Source organism: Mirounga leonina, unplaced genomic scaffold (genome assembly GCF_011800145.1).
Source record: "Mirounga leonina isolate KUSES-001 unplaced genomic scaffold, KU_Mleo_1.0 Mir_125, whole genome shotgun sequence".
In the NCBI taxonomy this organism is placed as follows: Eukaryota; Metazoa; Chordata; class Mammalia; order Carnivora; family Phocidae; genus Mirounga; species Mirounga leonina.
This window is the reverse complement of record NW_023270305.1, coordinates 16,393,275-16,415,168: the sequence shown is the minus strand read 5'-3', so window position 1 is coordinate 16,415,168 and position 21,894 is coordinate 16,393,275. Positions and strand designations below refer to the sequence as shown.

At 47.7% G+C, this 21,894-nt stretch overlaps 1 protein-coding gene across 1 annotated transcript in view; it reads left to right on the top strand.

Annotated features, from left to right (window-relative positions):
- Positions 1 to 21,894, top strand: part of ALK (ALK receptor tyrosine kinase) — a 687,757-nt gene that overhangs the window by 360,699 nt on the left and 305,164 nt on the right. Inside the window, exon 4 of the mRNA XM_035000834.1 lies at positions 6,555 to 6,756. Within this exon, the coding sequence (XP_034856725.1) occupies positions 6,555 to 6,756 (202 nt within the window). The remainder of the gene's footprint in view (positions 1 to 6,554; positions 6,757 to 21,894) is intronic.

Genomic DNA, 21,894 nt, shown 5'->3' with positions numbered 1-21,894 from the left:
TTGTAATCTTAGAATCCTGGGATCAAGCCCTGTGTCAGGCTCTGCGCTCAGTGTGGAGTCTGCTTGGGATTCTCTGTCCCTCTCCCTCTGCCCCTCCCCACACAAACACACTCTCTCTTTCTAAAATAGATAAGTAAATCTTTTTAAAAAGAAGGAAAAAGAAATATCAACATAAAAAAATGGATCCCAGAGAAAACAAGGATAAATTAGGTAACAGAGGTTAATTTGAAAGATAAAGGTCTTCAGAAAAATTTTAGGCTGAGCAGAGGGGAGAATGAAGGCATCAGAGAAATAATAAAACAAATTTATTAGAGATGAAAGAGGAGTATGTTTTCTGAGTGAAAGAACCCACCAAATGCCAGGAAGAATTTTTATAAAGATCTGTACCTAGATACATTGTATTGAAATTTTAGCAACTCAATGTTAAAAAAAAAAGATCTTGAGGGGCACCTGGGTGGCTCAGTTGATTAAGCATCTGGCTCTTGATATCACCTCAGGTCTTTATCTCACGGTGGTGAGTTCAAGCCTCACACTGGGCTCCACACTGGGCGTGGAGCCTATGGTAAAAAAAAAATCCTGAAAGCCTCCAAGAATAGCAATAAAGCTAGCCTCAGACTTCTCCTCAGTCACACAGATGCTAGACAACACTGAAGCAAGACCTTCAAACTTCTGAAGCAATATTTCTAATCTAGAGACTATAGCCAGAAAAGCTGTCAACCAAGTGTGAAGACAAAATAAAAATATTTCAGATATTCAAAGATTCACAATGAGTTTCCCCTGAGGAAGTTTCCTAAGGATGGTAGGACTGATGGAAGAATGCCAGTGAAAATAAATTCCAGAATAATGCTCTGCAGGAAGCCCAGAAAGCAGCTGGTCCAAATTAAAACAGGAAATCAGTGTCTTTGAGAAGAAGGGAGAGATTTTTCAAGGATTATATAAAGGTGTTGGTGATATGGTGTAAAAGACAGATGGAAAATAAATAGAAAAAAGAAAGAAAGAAGGCAGATATAAAATAAAAGAGAACAGCAACTAGAAATTTCCAGAAAGACAAACTGCACAAGAAAGTCTGGGCTCAAACATGAGGCAAATTAAGACAGAGAAAGAGAGAATATTCATTTGATCCTGATGCTAGAAACATTCTTCATGAAGTAGAAATGTGTTGTTTGGACCTAAGGAGAAGATCACAAATATAACCCTTCTTCACTGCACTGGAAAAATATACAGTCATCAGTATATAAGCTCTACTTACTGATTGTCAAAGTTTAGCATCAACTTGTAAACTAAACACAAGACTTAATCACTCTTAGGCAATGTTGACAATGTGAGGAAAAGCCCAGCCGACCTGGAAGGTGGACGCGGGCAAGGAAGGTGCGGAGAAGGACAGAAGGACTAACAGCCATCTTCTAGTGAGGAGAGCCAGGAAATAGTGTATAAAGCTGATGGAACAAGTAATACATTTGCCATGGAAATTTAAAAAGGCAAATAATAAAAAGAAAAACGGGATTTAAAAAATCAAGAATTAGAAGAAGGGGTAGAGTACCATTTTTTTAACTGTCCCATGGATGTAAGGAGCCTAAAGTTGTTGCCTCAACAAGTAACAAGATGATCGCCATATTTAGAATCCTGAAGGCGGCCACCAAAAGAACTTAGAAATCTTAAAAATGTTTCTGGGACTTGGAGAGAGGAGCAGGATTGGGGGATAGCTTTAAAAAATTATCACGTGCCCTCCTTAATACTGCATGGAGCACTGGGTGTTATAGGAAAACAATGGATCGTGGATCACCACATCAAAAACCAATGATGTATTGTATGGTGACTAACATAACATAATAGAATTTAAAAAAATTAATACTACGTACAGTTCTGGACTGACTTCTGGCCATGTGCATATATTTTTTTGACTTTTTGAAGTCACTGAGTACCTGCCCTGTGGCAGGCATTGTGTTAAATACCAGATACTCAGAGGTGGTACCAGCCTTGTAGCAGAAGCGCCTACAGAAACAGATGATGCAAGTTTAGGAGCCCTTCCTTGGGATGTGTTTGTGGAAATTGGAAGAGAGGAAGCAGGGCAGGGAATCACAGTTCACAGTGTATTTGGCCAACCGACTGAGACTGTTGGTATAGAGCTGCCACAGAGGTGACTTAGGACAAGCCTTTAGGACTTGGGGCTTGGAAACTTGACATGGTTCCTTTAGAATGATAATATTCTAGGCAGGCAGATAGAATTACTGACAGTTTGGAGCTGGGAGGGTCCTTGGAGAGATCTATCCAACCCTTTCATTTTATAGACAAAGCAGGCTTGGTCATGGCAGACCTAGTCTTCCTGACTCAGTCCTTCTGATTGCAAGTTTAGTGAGAGCTAAAAGGAGCTTCCCATTGAGACATCCCTGGAAGCACAAAAGCAACATCTGTCACGGACCTACGGAAGCTAGGCACTGTACTGGCCACGTCACGCATGTTATCTAACTTAATCTCTACAACAGCCATGTGAGATAGGCTGGACACATATTACAGTCGAGCAAACTAAGGTTTAAAGAGTTTAAATCATTTGTCTGAAGCTTAGAACTAGAGAGACAGAGAGCCTGGATATGAATGAGCCTGTCTGACTCCAAGGTTCATGCCCCTTGGTTTCTGGCCCATAATTTGCCCCCTGCTGACTGAGATAAGAGTTACACATCCCTATAGTGGTGACCAACATAAAAAATAATGGCCATTCCATATTTAATCATTGAACATATCAACGTGATCCACTAATAAGGGAAACATGATCCTGGAACTGTCTAAGCAAGGCTCTTTGATCTGCTTCTCCACTCCCCCATGGCCCAGCCTGGGGGAGGGTCTGTGAGCTGCCAGGCCATCCTTCTTGATTAGAAGGGACCCCAGGAGCCTCTGAGTAGCCCCAAGCTATTCTGAGCAAAATAAACAGGAAACGGAAAAGAGGGAGGGGAGACAGAAATGCTCACTGACTTTAAAAGATTTATACTGACAATATCCCAAGGAGCTTATGAAATGTATTTTTTCCTTTTTCCTTTTTTTTTTTTTTTTTTTGGAGAGAGGAAAACTCCTGATGAAGAGATAGCTCTCAACTAGAGTTTCATTGACAGTGAAAATACTTTAAGCTCAGGCTTTTATTGCTAGTCCGGTTGCACAAAACAAAATTCATATAAACATCATCTCACATATTAGAACTGGAAAAATAATCCATCTTCCAGTCAACTTTGAAAGAGTCCCGTTATTGAGCTCCTGAATTACAAGGACAGAGTTTACATATGTTCCTACCCTCAGGAGGGAGGAAGAGTGGTGCAGGGGGAGCCCTAAGCCTAGCACCTGATTCAGCTTGATTTTCTCCCGCTGGGAACTTGAGTTTCCCCTGGGGGATGTGTGTGCACACACGCACATAATCCTTCTGAGAAGAAGGAGAACATTTCCTTTCTTTTGCCCACATTCCTTCCCTCATAGCTCAAAAACTGGGTTTCAGTATGACATTCCACCAACTTGAAAACATTAGAGTAGGGTCTCAGACCAGGGTCCAGTTGCTGCTCCCTTACATGTGACAGGCTGGCTCCATCCTAACCCCAGACCATGCCCCAAAGCTTCTGGAGCAAGACTATGCCGCCCAGAGATGCTTACAGGACTCTCACCTGCTCTGGACAGACACACACTCATCTGGTATTGGAAACCCCAGGTGATCCCAGAGTCCGTCCCCAACATGGCACTTTTGCTTACAACAGTAACAACCTAAACACATCCCATTGGCATTTAGCCACAGCCTTTCCTCGTATGACTGGTGCTATAGGATGAGGTCGGGTCAGTATTGACCCCCACCTTTCCCCCACCATGCCAGATTCATCTTCCTGAAGCACCACTCTGATGACCTCACTCTCCTCCTCAAAAACCTTTTCCAAAAATAAAGTTGAATACCTTCAGCCAGGAATTAAAAGTCCTGTATGGTCTGCTCCCACCCCCACTGCCCTAGCCTTCCTTAGGCCCCAGCCTTGTCTTCAGCTGCCTGTCTGCAACCCAGTGCCACTATGCACTTCCTACATTTATGCCTTTTCTCTTCTTCCCTCATCTCCCACACGGCCGGTTCTGCCAATATCTTTGTCTTTCTCTCCCTGTAAGACCTAGCTCAGAGGTCATCTTCTTTATGACTCTTCCCAACTGAACCCAATGTCTGCTTCCCAGAGCCTCTGAAAGTGCTTCACCTATATGTGTCTTATGACTTTATAACCTCTACTTTTGATGGCAGTTATTACAATGACCTCATCCCCCTTGTGGACCTCGAGTTCCAGAACTGTGTTCTGGTTTCTGTCTCTGTCCCCAGAGCAGAGCCAGTGCTTGGATGTTTGCTCAACACTGGCATCCAGGAAATGAAATTTGAGGGCAAGAAAGAGTGAGGAAGGGAGCTAGTGAACAAATGGATTTGGTCCAGCACCCAACTGCCTGTATTTCTCTCTTCTTCACCCTCTGAGTGCCTGAGCCCTACAGCTTGACCACAATGCACACTGATCGTATTTTAGGATAAGGGATACAGTGGGATAATGAGAAATATACAAGGGAAGGAGCCCTGGTTAGAAGTCCAGACACCTGGACTCTGGTCTGGAATTTCAAGTCAAGATGTTGGACAAGTCATTTCCCCATTCTGACCTGCAGTCTGCTTCTCTAGAAAAGCCAGCACATCATATTAGATGATCTTTAAGTCCTTTCTAATTCTGAGTTTTTGATTCTACTCCCTTTCTTCTACCTCTGTGCCCATGACGAGAATATCTCCCCCATTGTAAAACAGGGTCATAATACAGATTATTTACTGAGGTTTGTCGAGCCCTTTTCACTGGTCTATCTGCCATGCTGAAACATTCCAGCAATCACAGAGGGTTCAGCTTCTAGTGCTTACCCCAGGTCCCCAGTCCTGCTCAGAAACAGTCTTGTGCTGACCTCATCCTGATTGTAACTGGAAGTCACATTTCTGTACTTCCAGAATTTTGCAGATCTCTAGTTCCTGACATAATACCTTCTCCTTGAAGAATGCTTCTGGTAGGGATCCCTTCTTTTCATCTGCATCATTCCCTACCCCTGACTGCTAGTTCATTTAGCTACATGGTCAATTGGGTTGTCTGTAGGAGACCAGTTTGAAGCACTCAGGAGTGATTTCAGAAGGCTGAGCACTCATTAGCTGGTTCACACTGGAGGGACTGGGGATCTTGCAATAGGCTTCCAATGCATCAAATGGTCCAAAACTTCAGGGCAGAAGTGTGGCAAATAAAATTAATGCATCCGAAGGCATGCCCGCAACAATAAAATGGCGCTGTGCTCTTATGCTAACAGTAAGCCCATGAATACAGAATTCCGTGCTACTGGAATTAGGCTTGGCTTGCCCCCGAGGGAGACTCTGCCGCACGCCGGCACCAGGGGGATTTGTAGGGCTTTCCTTGTGGAGACCAGTTACAAATTCACATGACTCATAGATTCAAGAGCTGAAATGGATCTTAAGAGATTATTGAGTTCAGCCAACCCTTCTCACCCTGTTTTGTAAACAAGGAAACCGAAAGCTGAGAAAGTTAATGCTTTGCGCAAGATCACTCAGCTAGTAACCAAAGGATCAGCGATCAGGAGCCGTGAACGTGTGCCCCAAATGCTGCCTCTCCAAGCCACCCACCTCTCAAGGGAAACCTTGAACTGGTCCGAACTATTTGAGATTGTAGAGCCAACCCATACATTCCAGGGAAACTCTGAGTCAGCCATAAATTGAGTGCCAAGTTGGCTTGAATGTGCTATGGGGAACTTGGGTCAGCTTTTATTGGAACTGTGACCTGTCGGGAGGCCTGAGAAGCCCCAGAGTGTGGCCTGGCTCGTGGGGCATGGAAACACCCTACATGGATGTTGCCAAGATGCCACTGATGTCCTTGCTCCACTCTTGGCACATTTACAGAGGCGGTGACTGCCGAGGCCGTCCCTGCAGACCAGGATGTAAATCCAGCAGAATGTCTTAGCACCTAGGTTACTCTTTGGGGATTAGGTAATACCCCCTCTTTTTCTCCAGTTTCCTGTGAGACTCCATTAGTTGTTCCTGTTATAGGCTCCCAAAGAATCTGTAGCTATCTTCTCTGCTTTAACTTAGAAGACAGTTGAAGTCAAATAACTGATTATTTAATAGGGTCCTTCCTCTCTGCACAAAACTGGGTAAAGAACTCTCCATGCTTATCTCAAGTGATCCTTATAACCACCCTGTGAAGTAGGCGTTTTCATTCCCATTTTACAGATGAAGAACCTGAGACTCAAGGACATAGATCTAGTTAATAGGGGAGCTAAGGTGAGAACCTTAGTCTGCCTGACTCTAAAGCCCAAGTCCTGAATTACCTCTTGCTTCAGGCTTTGCTTTTCACAGAGATAATCTAAGAAAGGGGGAGGAGGGCTGGGTGTATGTGAAGAAGGTGAGAAAGGCCTCCAGCATTTGCTGACTTCGGTGCCATTGGTCTCTATACCCTGCCGTGGAGATGCTGCTGGTCCTCCTGTCTGGCCACACCCGCAGAGTCACCCTCTCTGTCTTTTGCCAGGCTCCTTCCTCCTCCTCAACACCTCCGCGAACTCCAAGCACACCATCCTGAGCCCATGGATGAGGAGCAGCAGTGAACACTGCAGGCTGGCTGTGTCCGTGCACAGGCATCTGCAGCCTTCTGGGAGGTATGTCGCCCAGCTGCTGCCCCACAACGAGCCTGGAAGAGAGATCCTCCTGGTACCCACTCCGGGAAAGCATGGGTAAGTCCTTCCCCATGTTCAAAACCGATTCTATGAAAGGCCATTTGGCTTTTGGCTGCAAATTTCCAGAGTCTGTGACATCTACTTAAAACTCACAATCGTCCTTTAATGGGTAGGGTCCAGATTGAGCCATTACTGCTAATATTCCCAAGGTAGTGTCTCGGGCACTGATCTGTGGGGCCCTCTGGCCGCCCAGGCTGGTGGTCCTTCCAGAGGCCAGAAGACCAGCTGGCAGAGTGGGCCTTTAATGAGTGGGTGTTAAAGATGTTTATTTCCCAAAGTACAGACGGAGCCAAGAAGAAAACAGCCAAGGGGAGTGTTAAAAGGCCAAAATGAAAGTAATTTAATATGCTGGAAACTGGGTTTTTACCTTCCATGGCAGGAAGGGAAAGAGCAAACTGCTGTAACCACCCAAGCAGGTCCTGCGGGAGTGCGGGACCTCAGAGCAGAGAATTGGTCAGGGATGCCACAGTGGTATCAATTCAGTGGAGGTTGGGACAAGCTTCGTTCCAGAAGCTCTAAGGCTTACAGAGTCCTGAAGTCACACCAGATGCCCATATCAGTGAGCTCAAGCTTCTCGGAGATACCCACTTGCTTACTCAGTGATCCACTAAGCCTCCAGAAGTAGTGACATTGGGAAGCAAACCTGAACCAGGGTGTCTCTGTGCATACCTATTTTCCTTATTCCATAAGAATAAATACCATCATAAGACCCCAGTTTTGGGGTGCCTGGGTGGCTCGGTCGTTAAGCGTCTGCCTTCGGCTCAGGTCATGATCCCAGGGTCTTGGGATCAAGCCCCGCATCGGGCTCCCTGCTCGGCAGGAAGCCTGCTTCTCCCTCTCCCACTCCCCCTGCTTGTGTTCTGTCTCTCACTGTCTCTCTCTCTGTCAAATAAATAAATAAAGTCTTAAAAAAAAAACAGTTTTGAGGAGCCCCCGATCTGAATATTATTGTAATCAACAAGAGTGAGACATATTTCTTTGTGATATGTTTACAGAAGAAAGACCTCAAATTTCTGTCTAAGCTTAGACTTAGCTTCCCTCTAAGAAGATACCTTTCCAAAGAGTCCCATCTGAACAGTGATGTTACCCATCCTTCACCTCCATGGTGTGCTGGGTGAGGAGGGGAGAGCACCTGTCTACTGCTCTTCCAACAAAGCTCTGTGGCCTCCTTAGTAAGTTCTTGAAGGTCTCTACCCTACTCTCCTACCACTGACCTGCCTGTATGTAGTTATGCTTCAAAGAATACAAGCTGCTACCATCCCAGCAGGAGGGAAGCCTTGGCTTCAAGAAGGATGCTGTCCCGGTACCTAAACTCCTCTCCATCTTCTTGCCTCTGAAATGCCTCCTTGGGCTCTGTGGGAGGGTCCCAGCACCAAGTGCCTCTTGCTCGGTCCACCGGAAGTTAGGAATGTTGGGCGTCTGTTTTAGATGAGCTGTCCTCTGGGCCAAACTTCCCTCCAGCATGGCCTTCCTTTCTCATGAGAAGGCCAGATGGTAAGGCCTCCCACCCGTGTGCAGGGCGGCTGTTGGCCTCGGCCACAGCGTCATCCTGCAGGCGTCTGCCCAGCCTCATGAGCTGTTTATTCTGACTTCTGCCATCAGCACCGAGCCCGGCAGAGACCCGACGGTGCTGCTCGGGGCTGCCGAGACTTCACACCGTCAGTCTGTTCAAGTGTGTGGTTGGGGGCTGGACCCGTTGATGTCATAGGCAGAAGTGGAGTTCAGAGTCTCCCTGAAATACAGGCTGAGAAGGTGCATGCGTGTGAAGGAAGGGCGCCAGAGGGATTTCAGCACCTCCTGAGCAGCAGAGCCTAGTCCCCTGGATAGCACGGGCGGGAGACCAGAGCCCATCTGTACGACGAGCCATGGGGGCTTGCAAAGCTGTTTCACCTCTTATCTTCCCATGCTTGCAACTACTCTGTGAGTTCCCATTTAACAGACGAGAAAACTGAGGCAGGGAGTGGAAATAGGACGTGATAGGGCCCAAAGTAGACTCCAGGTCTCCCCTTTCCTCATTCCTGCACTTCCCAGGAAACACGTAGCCTCTCAGCAGGAACTCAGGGCGAAAGGAGTGGGTTCAGGAAAGAGGACGTGGACGGTGACAGAATCCTGCAACAAGAGATGACCTAGATTCTTTGGTGCGTCCAGACAGATGAGCACAGGGGGCGTGTGCCCTTCACAGAGAGTGAGAATAAGGAGAGGAAGGCCGCACGGTGTGGGCAGGCCGTGATCCCCGCCTGAGGCCGCCATTGCTATCAGTCTGCAGGTCCACCCTCCTGGCCATTGCATCACACTCCTGAGGCGACTCTTCCATCACCAGAGTTGCCTGCCCCCTCGAGAGTGGGAGTTGAGGCAGGAGACGGGAAGCAGGTGTGCTGGGGCAAGCCCCCTGACTTAGCTCTGCCTGGGGCCGTGTCTACAGGGGCTCCGCCTCAGTCTGGGCTCCATGCGTCTGCGGGCAGGCGTGCTCTCACCCAGCCCTGGCAGAGCCCTCTTGGAGCTTGAGGATGAGCAGGAGTGAGTCCAAACCGAAACTAAAGCTGCTGGAGCCAACCTCACCACCTCTAACCAAATCAATGGAGTGAGGATGGAAGGTGGCAGCTGAAGGGGCAGGCCAGAGACTGCCCTGCCACCCAGAGGCACTCCGCGGCCCAAGCCATCTTGGCAGGCCACAGGGCACGGGCACTTGTCCAGTACCTCATAGGGCTCCTGGCATTTGTGTTGAGCTGGATCAGGGTTGCTCAGCCTCAGCACTATTGACATCTGAGACCAGAGAATTCTTTTTGTGGGCACCATCCTGGGCCTGGCTCCCCAGCTTCCCAGGCCTCTACCCACTCGACGCCAAGAGCACCTTCCCTGGTTACGGCAACCAAAATATCTCCAGACATTGCCAGATGTCCCCTGTGGGTCAAAATTGCCCCCACTGAGAACCACTGAAATAGCTAGAGCATTTTGGAGCTGGGAGGATCCCTGAGATTTACCTGGTTCAACCTTGTCAATTCACGGGGGTGGGGACTGGGGCCCAAAATGGGGAGGGGACTTGCCCCATGTCACATGATGAGTATCAGTGTTGGTCGACAAGGGTCTTGAGCCCTATACACCAACCAGTGTACTAGGTCCTGGGTTACAAAGATGTATAAGGCCCAGTCTCTATGCTCGAGTAATAGTGACTACTGCTAACAGTTATTAACACTTCCTAGATGCGATAACCAGTCAACACTGTGCCCTTTATGTGCATTTTCTTATTTAATACTCGACAACACAGTGAAGCAGGTACTGTTACTATCTTCCATTTCACAGATGAGGAAGTGCGGTGAGGTCAAATAACCTTCTCCGAGGCCACCGGCTAGACGGGTCACGGGGGGTCTGAACCCAGCCAGCCTGACTTCAGACTATTTTTGCCCGTTGCTAGAAGAGCTCAGTTAGGCCATGGTGGTGCGGCAGAAAAATTAGCATGCTGGGAGTCAAAGCCCTGAATTTAGGAGCCGGTGTACCATTCAGTAGTCAGTTCGGGGAACGATGATTCACTGGGTACTTCCTATATGTTGGGGACCGTCCAGGTGCCAGAGATACAAAAGGCCAGCCTTTGATGGTCCTTAGGAGGATGTTCCATGAATGAGCTCTAGGACTTCAGGGGAATCCCACCCCCTAGCAAGCCTCAGTTTCCCCATCTGTGAAATGGGGATGAAGAGGCCAGCTTTGCTCTTGTGCTGTGGAGTCAAGGTGATACAAGACATAAAGGGCTTTGCACATGAAGCAGGATGCAAACGTGATAGGCCACTATTTAATAGCCTACCCTGCTCTGTTCTGCTCAGAATTGGGCATCAAAAAGGACTGAGACTCATCTGCTCTCCGATTATGGGGGCAGTGCCAGTCTCAAGAGTCCTTTGGTTTTGAGATCCGGGGCAGTTTGACTCCCTGAAACTCACTCCCTTTAAGATCAGAGATGACCCAGGAACACAGTGCTCCGAGTGGCGAGGGGGACAGAGTTAAATCCTGGTGGTGATGACAGTGAGGAGAAAAACACAGAACATGGTGCTTTGGGGACTGCCGTTTGCAAACCAACGTTCAGCGTTTGAGGTAACACGGGAGCAGGCTGTCATAACACAGTTGGCTGGGGAGAGCTTGACTCATGCGCGTGGGTCATAACACAGTTGGCTGGGGAGAGCTTGACTCATGCGCGTGGGCTGAGGAAGGACAAGCCTGAGGCCACTGAGTTCCCTGGAAACCGAGTCGTGAGCACAAGGGGCCACACTGGGGAGCAGCAGCCTTCCTGGAGATGAGGGAGGCAGGGGAAGGCAGTCGGGGAGCCCCAGCAGCTGCTCCCTTCCTTGTCGCCTGGAAAACAGCCACGTACATGAGGTCTCGTGAATCACGGGGCATGAGCGCCCACGTCTGCCAAAGGCGGCCTGGCTTTGGCCGGGGTCCCCCAGGGGACACACAGTGATGAGTGCCCGGTCTGCTCATCTGCTCCTTTGTCCTGCCAGCATGGCCACAGGAGCAAGGACGCAGAGAAATGCTCGGTCCAACAGCCCAGCCCTGCTGGCCCCAGAATCCAGCAGGCCTAGGACATCTTAACTAGAAGTCAGAGGTTACAAAGTCCCCATGCATTGAATGAACATGATAATCCCTCTCTAAAGTGGTGAGCTGTGAAATGGCATAGGGAAAATGGTTTGCACCGTGCTGGCTATGGTAGGCGCTTAACACATGCTAGATGCTTCGCTGGATGCTTTTCAGCGCATCCAATCCATGGACCGGGCGCCTCCTGTGTGGTAGGTGTTGGGAATACGCAGCTGAAGATGGCATGGGCATGGCTTTCAAGGAGCATCCGGTCCAGTAAGGAAGACTCAGCATGTGCTTGTGCAGATGGCTTTAAATGGGGACCCAGAGAGATTGGGAAGCTGAGCTGAGCTCCCGCGCTGCCCTGCCTTTCTGCGAGAGCTGATTTCAAAGAAAGAGCAAGCCGCAGCCATTGGCGGCGTGAAATCAGCGCCCTCCTGGACTCAGGACCACAAGCTTAGGGGCTGGGCGGGGGGAGTTGGGGGCTGCAGGAGCGCCTCCATGCCTCCTTCCCGGACACCCAGAAGTCTCCCTTCCTCTCCAAGTACACAGCTTTCTCTGGCAGCCCCCGGTGTCTGGGGACTTGATTATGTGTGACCAGAACTACACAGTGTGTGGAGAGAAGAATTGGGCCCTGAGGGGGTAGAAGTTGCCAATCATTTGAATTACTAATACTTGAAAAGATGTTTTAAACCCTAAGGATTCGGTGAGACTTGGGCTTGAGCCAGGAGAAGCTTGTCGGGGCCATTGCACGGCACAAACAAGGTTCATTCCAGAAGGTGGCAGAGAAATAAGGTTCCCCCCAGCACAGAGCTTCCCCTTTTTGCAGGATCTTAACCCCTACTCCCAGAGGAGGCGTGAGTTCCTTCTCCTCTGTCAATGTCCTGATGGGGGAAGAAGCCAAGGCCCAGAGGCATGATGTGATATGATGGACAAAGGGCATGCTGCTGGCCAAGCCAGGACTCAGGCCCATGTCCACCCTCCAGAGCGCACCCTCCTGCCGCTCTCCTGGCTGAACAGCTGCATCAAGAAATCCTCAAACTCGGGCGCCTGGGTGGCTCAGTCCGTTAAGCGACTGCCTTCGGCTCAGGTCATGATCCTGGAGTCCCGGGATCGAGTCCCGCATCGGGCTCCCTGCTCGGCAGGGAGTCTGCTTCTCCCTCTGACCCTCCCCCCTCTCATGCTCTCTCTCTCTCATTCTCTCTCTTGCAAATAAATAAAAAATTAAAAAAAAAAAAAATCCTCAAACTCACTGCCCTTGGCTTAAAATCTGCAGCCACTCTCCCCAGGTGAAGAAAAACCCATGTCTGTGCTGGGTACCCACACGGCTGCCACATTAATTTAAACCCATCGGTTCTGACCAAAGATCCCAGCTTTCAAAATCAGAACCGTCCTAATGGGAGACCTGCCAAAATGATTTAATCCAAAGCAGTATTGACTCGGGGACTCGGAGGCGCCGTGTCAGTCCCTGCTCCCCTGCTCATTTGTAGCTCCTCCAGGCCTCAGTTTCTCATGTTCCAAAGCGGAGATTCCAGCTGTAATCTGTCCCCTTCCTCATCCTGCAAGGGCAGCCACCTCACCTCAGGGGACCACTCAGGACTGGGGTAGCAGGAAACGATTTTCGGCAGAGTCCCCAGTCTGGCTTACAGGATGGTTACCCCCTCCTGACACAGAGAACTTCTGCTGCCAATGTACAGAACCCCGAATTGTCCTGTAAATAGACTGGCTGGTCTCAGCAGGCTGAGCGAGGTTTAGGCTCCGGCCAGGCAACATGGAAAGATGCCCCTAGACATTTGCTTCTGAAAAGGTGCCCGACTGCCAAGCTGTTGGCCCAGGGCAGTGGGCAGGTCTGGCCAGTGCGGGGCAAGCAGGGGCCCGTGGTATTCAGCGGGCTCCAGCCAGACAGAGTTCTCCTCGCATCCTGCCTGCATGATAAATGGGATCGGCAATAAAAAAGGTGATCATTTATTGAAATTGATGCCCTCGAGTGGCAGTGTCACAATGATTTAATTTCAGGCCCAGCATTTTCTCACTTTCAGAGTCATTCAGAGTGTCGGCTTTTCTCTTTTTCCCCTTGGTCTGAATAACACACTAATAAATATACAATAAGGGCTTTAATGTCTGGGTGATTTACACTAAAAAGAGAGAGCCATTCAGAGGCTTTAAAGATAATTTTTAAAAGCCTTAAAATTCACACCCGGGCTTGTCAGGGGCCTATTTCCAGGGCACCTGGTCCCGGGAACAGTCATGCAGGTTGGAGTTCTCTGAGCCCAGGGCAGTCAGGAGACTTGGATGTTAAGTGTGCTTGGAGGTAGCTCCCACCCACGGTGTGAGTTTAGGCAAGTCTCTGAATCTCTACAAGCCTCTGCTTTCCTATCTGTAAAATGGTAATAATGGGCATGCCTCACGAGGTTGTCCTGAGAATTAAATTAGATCACAGGCAGAGGAGGTGCTAATAATGCTTCGTCCCTGCTCCTGGCTGCCCCTCACAGGGGCCCAGCGCCGGCCTTCATCCAGGCTGCTCTGGGCTATGTGGGGGTGGGCACAAGAACAGCCAAGGTTAGCAATTTCATTCCCCCTGTTCTCAGAGTGACTGCTTATGTTCCCCTAAGGCGGGCCCCAAAGTACCAGTCCCACTGGCTGGGCCTGAATTCACCATAATTCTCATCTCTGTGAGTAGTATTATTGAAGCAACTACTAAAATGCTAGTCCTCTCTAGAACACCTATATTTAAAGCCATTAATATGGTAAGTCTCAAGCTTTCGGGGTACAAATCAGAATCGTGCCTTCTACAAAATCTGTAGGGCTTAGTCCCATGCAGAGTGATTCTGATTTTATTTGTCTTGAGAAGGGGCATGAGCATCAGGATTTCTAGAAAGGGGCACAAGGGATTCTGGCATACATCAACAATTAGGAATCATGACTAACACCTCAGCTTGAATTGGTTGGTCACATATGCTGGTAACTTTCTACAATCATTTACTAAACACTAAAGACAGAAATTAAAAAGAAAGCTCAGAGAAGTGAGATGCACTTGTGTGCAGGGTGGAGAGTCCTATTTCCCTCTTACTGGTGGACATGCTAGTGACAAGGTTGTCCACCCCTGGCCTGGTCCTGCCTGTGTGTCCTCCATCTGGAGCAACTGGGTGAATCCAAGGCCATGTAAGGGACTGGTCTCCACCAGTGGGTCTATTCAAGAAACATCTGTGATTCTCTCTCCAGAATTACTATGGCTTTCAAGGCCACAGGAGACTGAGAAGAATACAGAGTGGACTAGAGAGAACTGGATTTTTCAGAGTCGGAGAGGGTCTCCATCCATCCATCCATCCATCCATCCATCCATCCATCCATCCATCCATCCTTCTATCCACCGTCCACATCCATCCATCCATCCATCCATCCATCCATCATCCACCCACCGCCCATCTCTGTTCTTCAGAATGTCATGTGTTGACTCTCATCTAGGTCCCAGGTTAACAGCAGAGCTGTGGCACTCCTTTTTGTTCTCAGGAGGTAGACACTACACTGTTAATATTCACAGCAAATCTCTGTACAGTGCATGTTCAGGTTACCAGGTGCATCAACTACCATCAATCCATCAGTTCATTTCATCTTCACTCTGATCTATGTCATATATATTACTATCCTTTTATAGATGAGTAAACGGAACCTCAGAGAGGTTCAATGATTTTTCCCTTAGTCCTAAGTAACACACAGGGAAGCTCATATCTTTGGGGCCTTTTTTTTTTTTGTGGGGTGGGGGTTCCTGTTGTTTCCACAAGAAAGCCTTGTAGTTGAACCCTGATATCATGTCTGGCTCTGAGGAAACCGACATCTGTTCTCATCCAGTCAGGAAAAGCTCTTCTAGAGAAGACTCACCTGATATTTGGTCATCTGATTCTGAGCCACAAACCCTCAGGCTTGCGTATCTTCTTATTCCTCGCAGTGCCTAGCACAGCGCCTAGCACATAGTAAGTGTTCTTTGTTAGGTGAATGGACGCCAGATCAATTTATGGTAGTCTGTGATGCAACTCTTCTTAAACCTGACCTCTGAGTCTAAAACGTAAAGCCCAGTCCAGGATCACATGAAAAGATGAAAAGTATTTTTCTTCCCACCCTTAGCCCACACCCAGGGAGACATGTATAATCCTCCCTGGGGCTCAGGAAGCAGCTGTCATAGTGCACCTCAACTGTGAAGGTTGCCACTAAGTACAAAGGATAATCCCTTCCCTGGCAGGTACAACTTTTACTCACGATTGCTTTCATTGATGGGCGTCAAAAAAAATAAATGAAAAGACCTTCGGCTTCTGCCAGTTTTGACCTTAGAGATTTGACAGCCCAAGGCTTGTAGTGGGGCTCTTTTGAGCTGGTTGCTTTCCTTTTCCCACTCTACCCTGGATATTTGATGGATTGAGCCCTAGGAAGATTAGAGAATTGTGAATACCTGTAACCCCTTGGCTTGTCAGAATAGCATCTTGGAAAATCCCATGATGATAAATGTCTGTTGTATACAAAAAGAAGTCAAAATGCATAAAAACAACCACTTCTCACCTAAGAGGTGTTTATTGAGCTTCGCCTTTTCCCAGTGGGGAAGGAGATATCAAAAATAGGTGGAGGAATTTAGGCGGTGGGCCTCGAGTGTCAAGGAATTCACCCATCCATTCCATCATGCCTTCTGTCAACAAACGTTTGAGTCTTACTCTGTCCCAAGCACTGGTTGGACTCTGATGGCTCATCCTGCCTTCAAGGGGCTCACAGTGAGGTTTGGTGATGGATAACAGGGGATAGCTGTGATACTGGGGGGGAAGGGCTATAATGGGTTTGTGTACAGGGTGTGTGCAAAGGGGTGTGGAGGAGCATATGCATGCCAAGTGGCTGGTAGGCAAGCTTGCCCAGAGGTGACAACTTGAACTGGCTCTCAAGGGAGGAGGGGCGTGGTCAGGCAGATAATGAGATGGAGGCCTGCCACGCACAGAGGGACCTTGTGCTAGGGCCTGGCAGCTTGAGAAGTAGGTGGTGCTGGGGCTGCATCATCCAGAACCACCCTGCCCCCACCCTGCCCCCATCTGGTCTCTCAGAACGCTCACACTTTATACGTATGTGCCACCAGCTTGCTTAGCAACAGTACCCATCCGCTCCCCACCATGGCAGTCTCCAAACAGACATCTTATCCCTGGACTCCCTCCCCCACCTCCAGCAAAGATCCTGCCACAAGTGCTGGAAGGGTTTCACCCTGGCTCCAGGCTCTTCTCTGACTTTCTCTCCCTCTGTGGTAGCATCTTTCTCCCCAATGAGGACTCTACTTTCCTATAGACAATCCATGTATGCAGCTGATTTCTACCCCAGCACATTTGTATGTTTATACTAATGAAGAAGAAGAGGAGTGTCTTAGTCCATTTGGGCGGCTCTAACAAAGTACCCCTGACTGGCTGACTTAGAAACAACAGAAATCTATTTCTCACAGTTCTTCAGGCTGGAAGTCCAAGACAGGTGCCAACTCGGTCATGTTCCGGGAGGACCCTCTTCCTGATTTGTAGTTGGTACTTTCTCACTGTGACATGGTGAGAGGTGCCAGGGAGCTCTCTGGAGCCCTTTTTATAAGACCACTAATCCCATTCGTGAGGGCTTCACCCTCATGACTAATCACCTCCAATGGCCTCACCTTCTAATGCCATCACTTTGGGGGTTAGGTTTCAACCTATGAATTGGGGGGTGGGGAGGCACATTCAGACCACAGCAAGGAGACAGGAATAGTTACTTGGTGCTTACTCTGTGGTGCCCAGCATGGGTCTGAGTGCCTTCCATGTGTCATCTCATGTGATAGTATGTTCACCACCATTCAACGAGGGAGGCAGTTTTATTACCTGCATTTTACAGTGAAGAAGCTGAAGCTCAGTGAGGTTAAGTAACTTGCCCAGAGTCATACAGCTAGTAAGGAGCAAACAAGAGTTGAAGCCAGACAGACTAGCTCCACAGTCCACATGCCTACCTCCTAGGCTCCAGGCCTCCCTATCCCCAACCAATAATTAAGAAGACATTATTATTTACATAGGATGATTAACCACTGTTTACTCTTCATAAATACCTAGCTGCATATCTTCTGTGGTATATATGTCATCCAAAATAGAGGGCAAAGTTCTAAGGCCTTGGCCCACAGAAGAAGTACATTTTGAAGAGCAGGCAGCCTTAAGAATGGGAACTAGAAAGGCTGGCCCAGCAGAAGGTTATAGAAGGTTAAAGAAGGTTATAGAAAGCCCAGGTAACATGGTCCCGGCTTCCGTTTCCTGAAGCTCTAGGTCAATCAGGGCCTCCTTGCCTGGGGACACCAGGTCTCTGTCGGTGGCGAAGGAGGCAGAACCAGGTGATGGAATGACCTGCTCTTTTAGTTGTAATGCAAAGAGTCTTAGCCACCAGTGCTGATGGCATGTGAGTAAAGAAACACCAGCAGCTGCAGAACAGCCCAGCTCAGCTTTGTAGTCACTCCAGGCCCAAAGCAAACCTCCCTGTTTTTCATTACCTGGCCTTCTTCTGAGTTTTCTTTTATCCCCTTTGTTTTGCTTATAGCACCACACTCACATGCCTACCTAAACTCCTTGTTTTTATAACAGAAATGCATTTTCTTATGGTTCAGAGCCTTAGTTAAGAGCCAAATCAACCATGGGAACTTGCATTTAAAAGGCTTTACAAAATCTACACATGGATTTGGTGCGATGTCTATTCTTGAGATGATCTTACATCACTAAGCTCCAAGAAGGTGTGTTCCCACTGCATTCAAATTACTGATTGCTTTCCCTCTGCCAATGGGTAAGTCTTGTGGTGGTGAGAAAAGGGAGGGCGCGCAGCGAAGACCACAGCTTTTCAACTGGGAGCAGGCTGAGCCCAGGGCATGAGAACCACTGGTGAGGCCAGTCACCCAAGGACATCAGGTTCCCTGAGGGTCTGGGGCCTCCCTGCACCCCTCAGGGCAACTTCGAGCAAACGATGCCACACAGTGGGAATCAGGAAAGAGCTGTATGCTGTGTTGCTTCCCTCCTGGCCCCACTTCTAGACTTGGATTTTGTTCTCTGTTGTATTGTTAACTCTGTGGAATGTTCCTTGAGGTCTTTGAGAACAATAACTTCAGTGCCGACTCCTGGGCATTAGGAGGTCCCCAAATGGAGCCAGTTGAGAACTTGACGAGGGAACTAGCAGGGGACATTGCAGCCTGCAAATCTTCTGCTTCAGACCCTTCAGTAAACCCCTGAGGATCAATTCCAAGATCCTTCTTAGCATGACACATGACCCCGATCCGGCCCCCCCGCTCTTGAGCTTCCCGCATTCCTTTGGACCCAAACTTGATTTATCATAAGCTATTCACAGTTGCCTTAACTGAGGCAAGCAATTTCAAGCCCTCATGTCTTCTCCCACCTCTCTGACCACCAAGTACAACCCTTCTCTTCCTTCAGAAAAAGAATCCCTTAGCTCCCAAGCCTTCCTTGGGACTCCAGACCCATTCCCAGCAGTGTTGATTATACCATCTTTTGCACCCACTTCTCTGGCTTGTTTCACTGCTCCATTAGCATTGTCAGCCCTACACCACTTTTGTTCTTTTACATGTCTTTCTCACCAATGAGGCACCCTAAGAATAGAGATGGGCATTATTGATCACTGGGTCTCCACTGCCTCATACAGAGCCTGACTTGCAGTTTATGCTCAAGAAATGTTCATTAAATGAACAAACCTCAAATTAATTGGACCAGGAACTCTTTGAGAACTTGAGATACAGTTTTAAGATAAAAAATACATCTGGAAAGCTCTTGACCAAAATTCGATCTCTATCCTCCATAACATCTCACTTCCTTCTACCCAACCCCAGGTAGAACACCTGTCCTCAGCCTGCATCCTCTCCATTTGTCTCCCTAACCATCCCACACCACTAGGAAAATGCTGGCATACATCAAGCTTGGAAAACAAGATTGCCTACTCTGGGATCATCATAGGCCCCTCCGATTTTCCAGGCAATTTCCTGTATATTTCCTGTATGTTATCTAATCTTCCACAAGAATCTCCTACTTGGTATTTTCCCCCCAAGTTCTCCCTTTCCTTAGTTTACTTGTCTTTACCTAAGCACACCAACTCCTGTTGAGTTTTTTTTATCTTTTCAGACAAGCTAGGATGAATTCCAATTGTAGTCTCCAACTGTTCCTTAAATACTCCCTCCATTATTTTGCTTTTCCCTCCTGGGACTAAAATTCCTCCCTGACTGCATGAAATTCTAATCATGAGTCTACTGGATGTTTACCTATAGGCCTCACAGAGTGATTCCTCTGTCTGGACTTTCTTCTCCTGGTCCCTTTGCCTCGAGAGCCTCTTGGTGCCCATTGGGTCCTCCTCTCAATAGACCCAGATGATTTCCATTTCTAAAAATCCTCACATATCTGTTAACTTTCTTGATTAACTCTCTGCCATGCTGTAACTTAGGGCTGGCCTCTGGGGTTCGGGTGCCAGTGGCATCAGGTCTGTTGTGTATGGAGTTGAGCCGAGAAATGTGATGATGGGCAAAGCCAGAGTCCACATGGAAATAAAAACTTCTGTCCATGGTCCTTGAGTCATTGGTCGTCTTCTGTGGCTGTGTCTCCAATTTCATATTCCCACATGACTATTTATGCTAATTTGGGTTAAAGTCAGAGTCGAGGCAACAACTAGAAAAATATTTTAGTCATAGACTCATCAAGCAGAAAAGAACCTTAAGAGTCATTGAATTCAACCCCTTTACCCCCACCCTAAACCAATGCAAGAGCTTCTTCCAAAACTCATTTGACATCAGCTTACCTGGTTCCAACCAGTAGGATGCTCACCTTCTTTCAAAGCAGACCACCCCGCTTTAGCTGCTAGGAAGAACTTGCTAGTAACCCACTGCCTTTGTAATCTTGAAACGCTGTTGAATGGCTCTTAAGAGTTGTTTAATTTCTTCAGGCCTCCTATATCTCATCTGTAAAATGGGAATAGTAATTACCTATCTTGCAGGAGCTTTTAACAATGATCGCTAATATGCACGGAGTGTTTACCATGTTCTTAGCACTGAGGTATATGATTACATTTAATATCGCAATTTTCCTGGGAAGTAGTGCTATGATCGTGCATACAAGGCACCTAGAGTCATTCGAGCAGATACTATATGTGAGTTCCCTCTCCCGTTTCACCAGATTTTCACCGTTATCTGGTTGATCTTCCATGTCTCCTCTGGAATCGCATAGAACAAGCCTACTTTATCCTCACAAATGAAAAAACTCCAGTTTTTCCTTCCTTTGAGGATAGTTTTCACGTCTCTTCTTAACTTCCTTCCTCCTCCCCAGGCTAAACAACTTCAGTTTCTTCTACAGTGTATTTTCCGGAGCTACATTCTTCCCGGGTGATCTTAACCAGCTAAGGGGTCAGGAGCCCGCTCTTCAGTGATCTGGAAACCTCTACCCACCAATGTAGCATAAGCTTGGCTCACTCTCCCACCAACTGCTTCCTGCTGCTTGAACCCCAGGCACCCTAAAGTGTGCAGCCGCGGAGACCACCGGAGCACCTCATCAAAACCATTTTCAAGACAATTTGCATCTTTTCTTCCTGATGGAGAATCCTCCAGTGTCTCTTGCGAGCAAAGGAGGCCTTTCTTGTTTGCTATTGACATTCCCCAAAATATCTGATTCAAAAAGAAATTTAATTTTGTCCCCAGCTTTCATATCATCTTGCTTTGTTTGTCATCTTTGTGGTCCGCCAGCCTTGCCCCTTTGTTCCCCTAATTGCCAGAGACATTTTTATACTGAGTAAATTGCATCAGGCTCACTGCAAAATGAATCAGTTTGGGAAGAGTATGAGCTGCACTGTTGTCTTAAGTGTGCATTAACATTTAGATGCGTTATTTAAAACAGGTCTGGGGTTAATGCCAGGGAGATAGCTTCATGACTATTCTGACTCATTCTCTGCAGCCAGACTCCTCAGAAGGGAACTGAGGAAACCTGAAACCCATTCCAGCCCTGTTTTGTTCTCTAGCCCTCTAGGGAGGGCTTGAACTAGGTGAGATCTTTAAAGAGCTCAGATTTGGAAATTTGATTGACACACTGGGCTTGAGTTGGTGATCTCAGAGCGAAGCACAGCCGAGGGTAGGAGACAATGGAGAGGAGAGAGCCTCTTTCTCTCTCATCATACATCAGGTACACACATGACATCTAGGTTTAAGTAGAAATCAGATGGCCAGAAGTCTTTGGCAGTAAAACAAAGCACGCACAAAAAAAAAAAAAAAAAAAAAAAAAAGACACCAGCCAACCCTCTTTAGTGTAAAAATTAAACAATGTTTTGAAAGCCAGTGAAAAGGAAAAGCTGCAATCCAGATGATCATGTGGTGATTCAATGAGCTAATTCTTTTATTATCAAGAGAGTCAGGTAATATCTCCATTAGTAGCAGAAGGTTTAAAAATTGGAGAGAGTGGCAACACCAGGACAATTGCCTCATTTATGCTTTTTCAATCACCTGGGCTCATAGACTAAACTGGTAATGGACTCCATCCATCAAAAAATTATTCTATCTGGCATCCTGGTTTCTGAAGA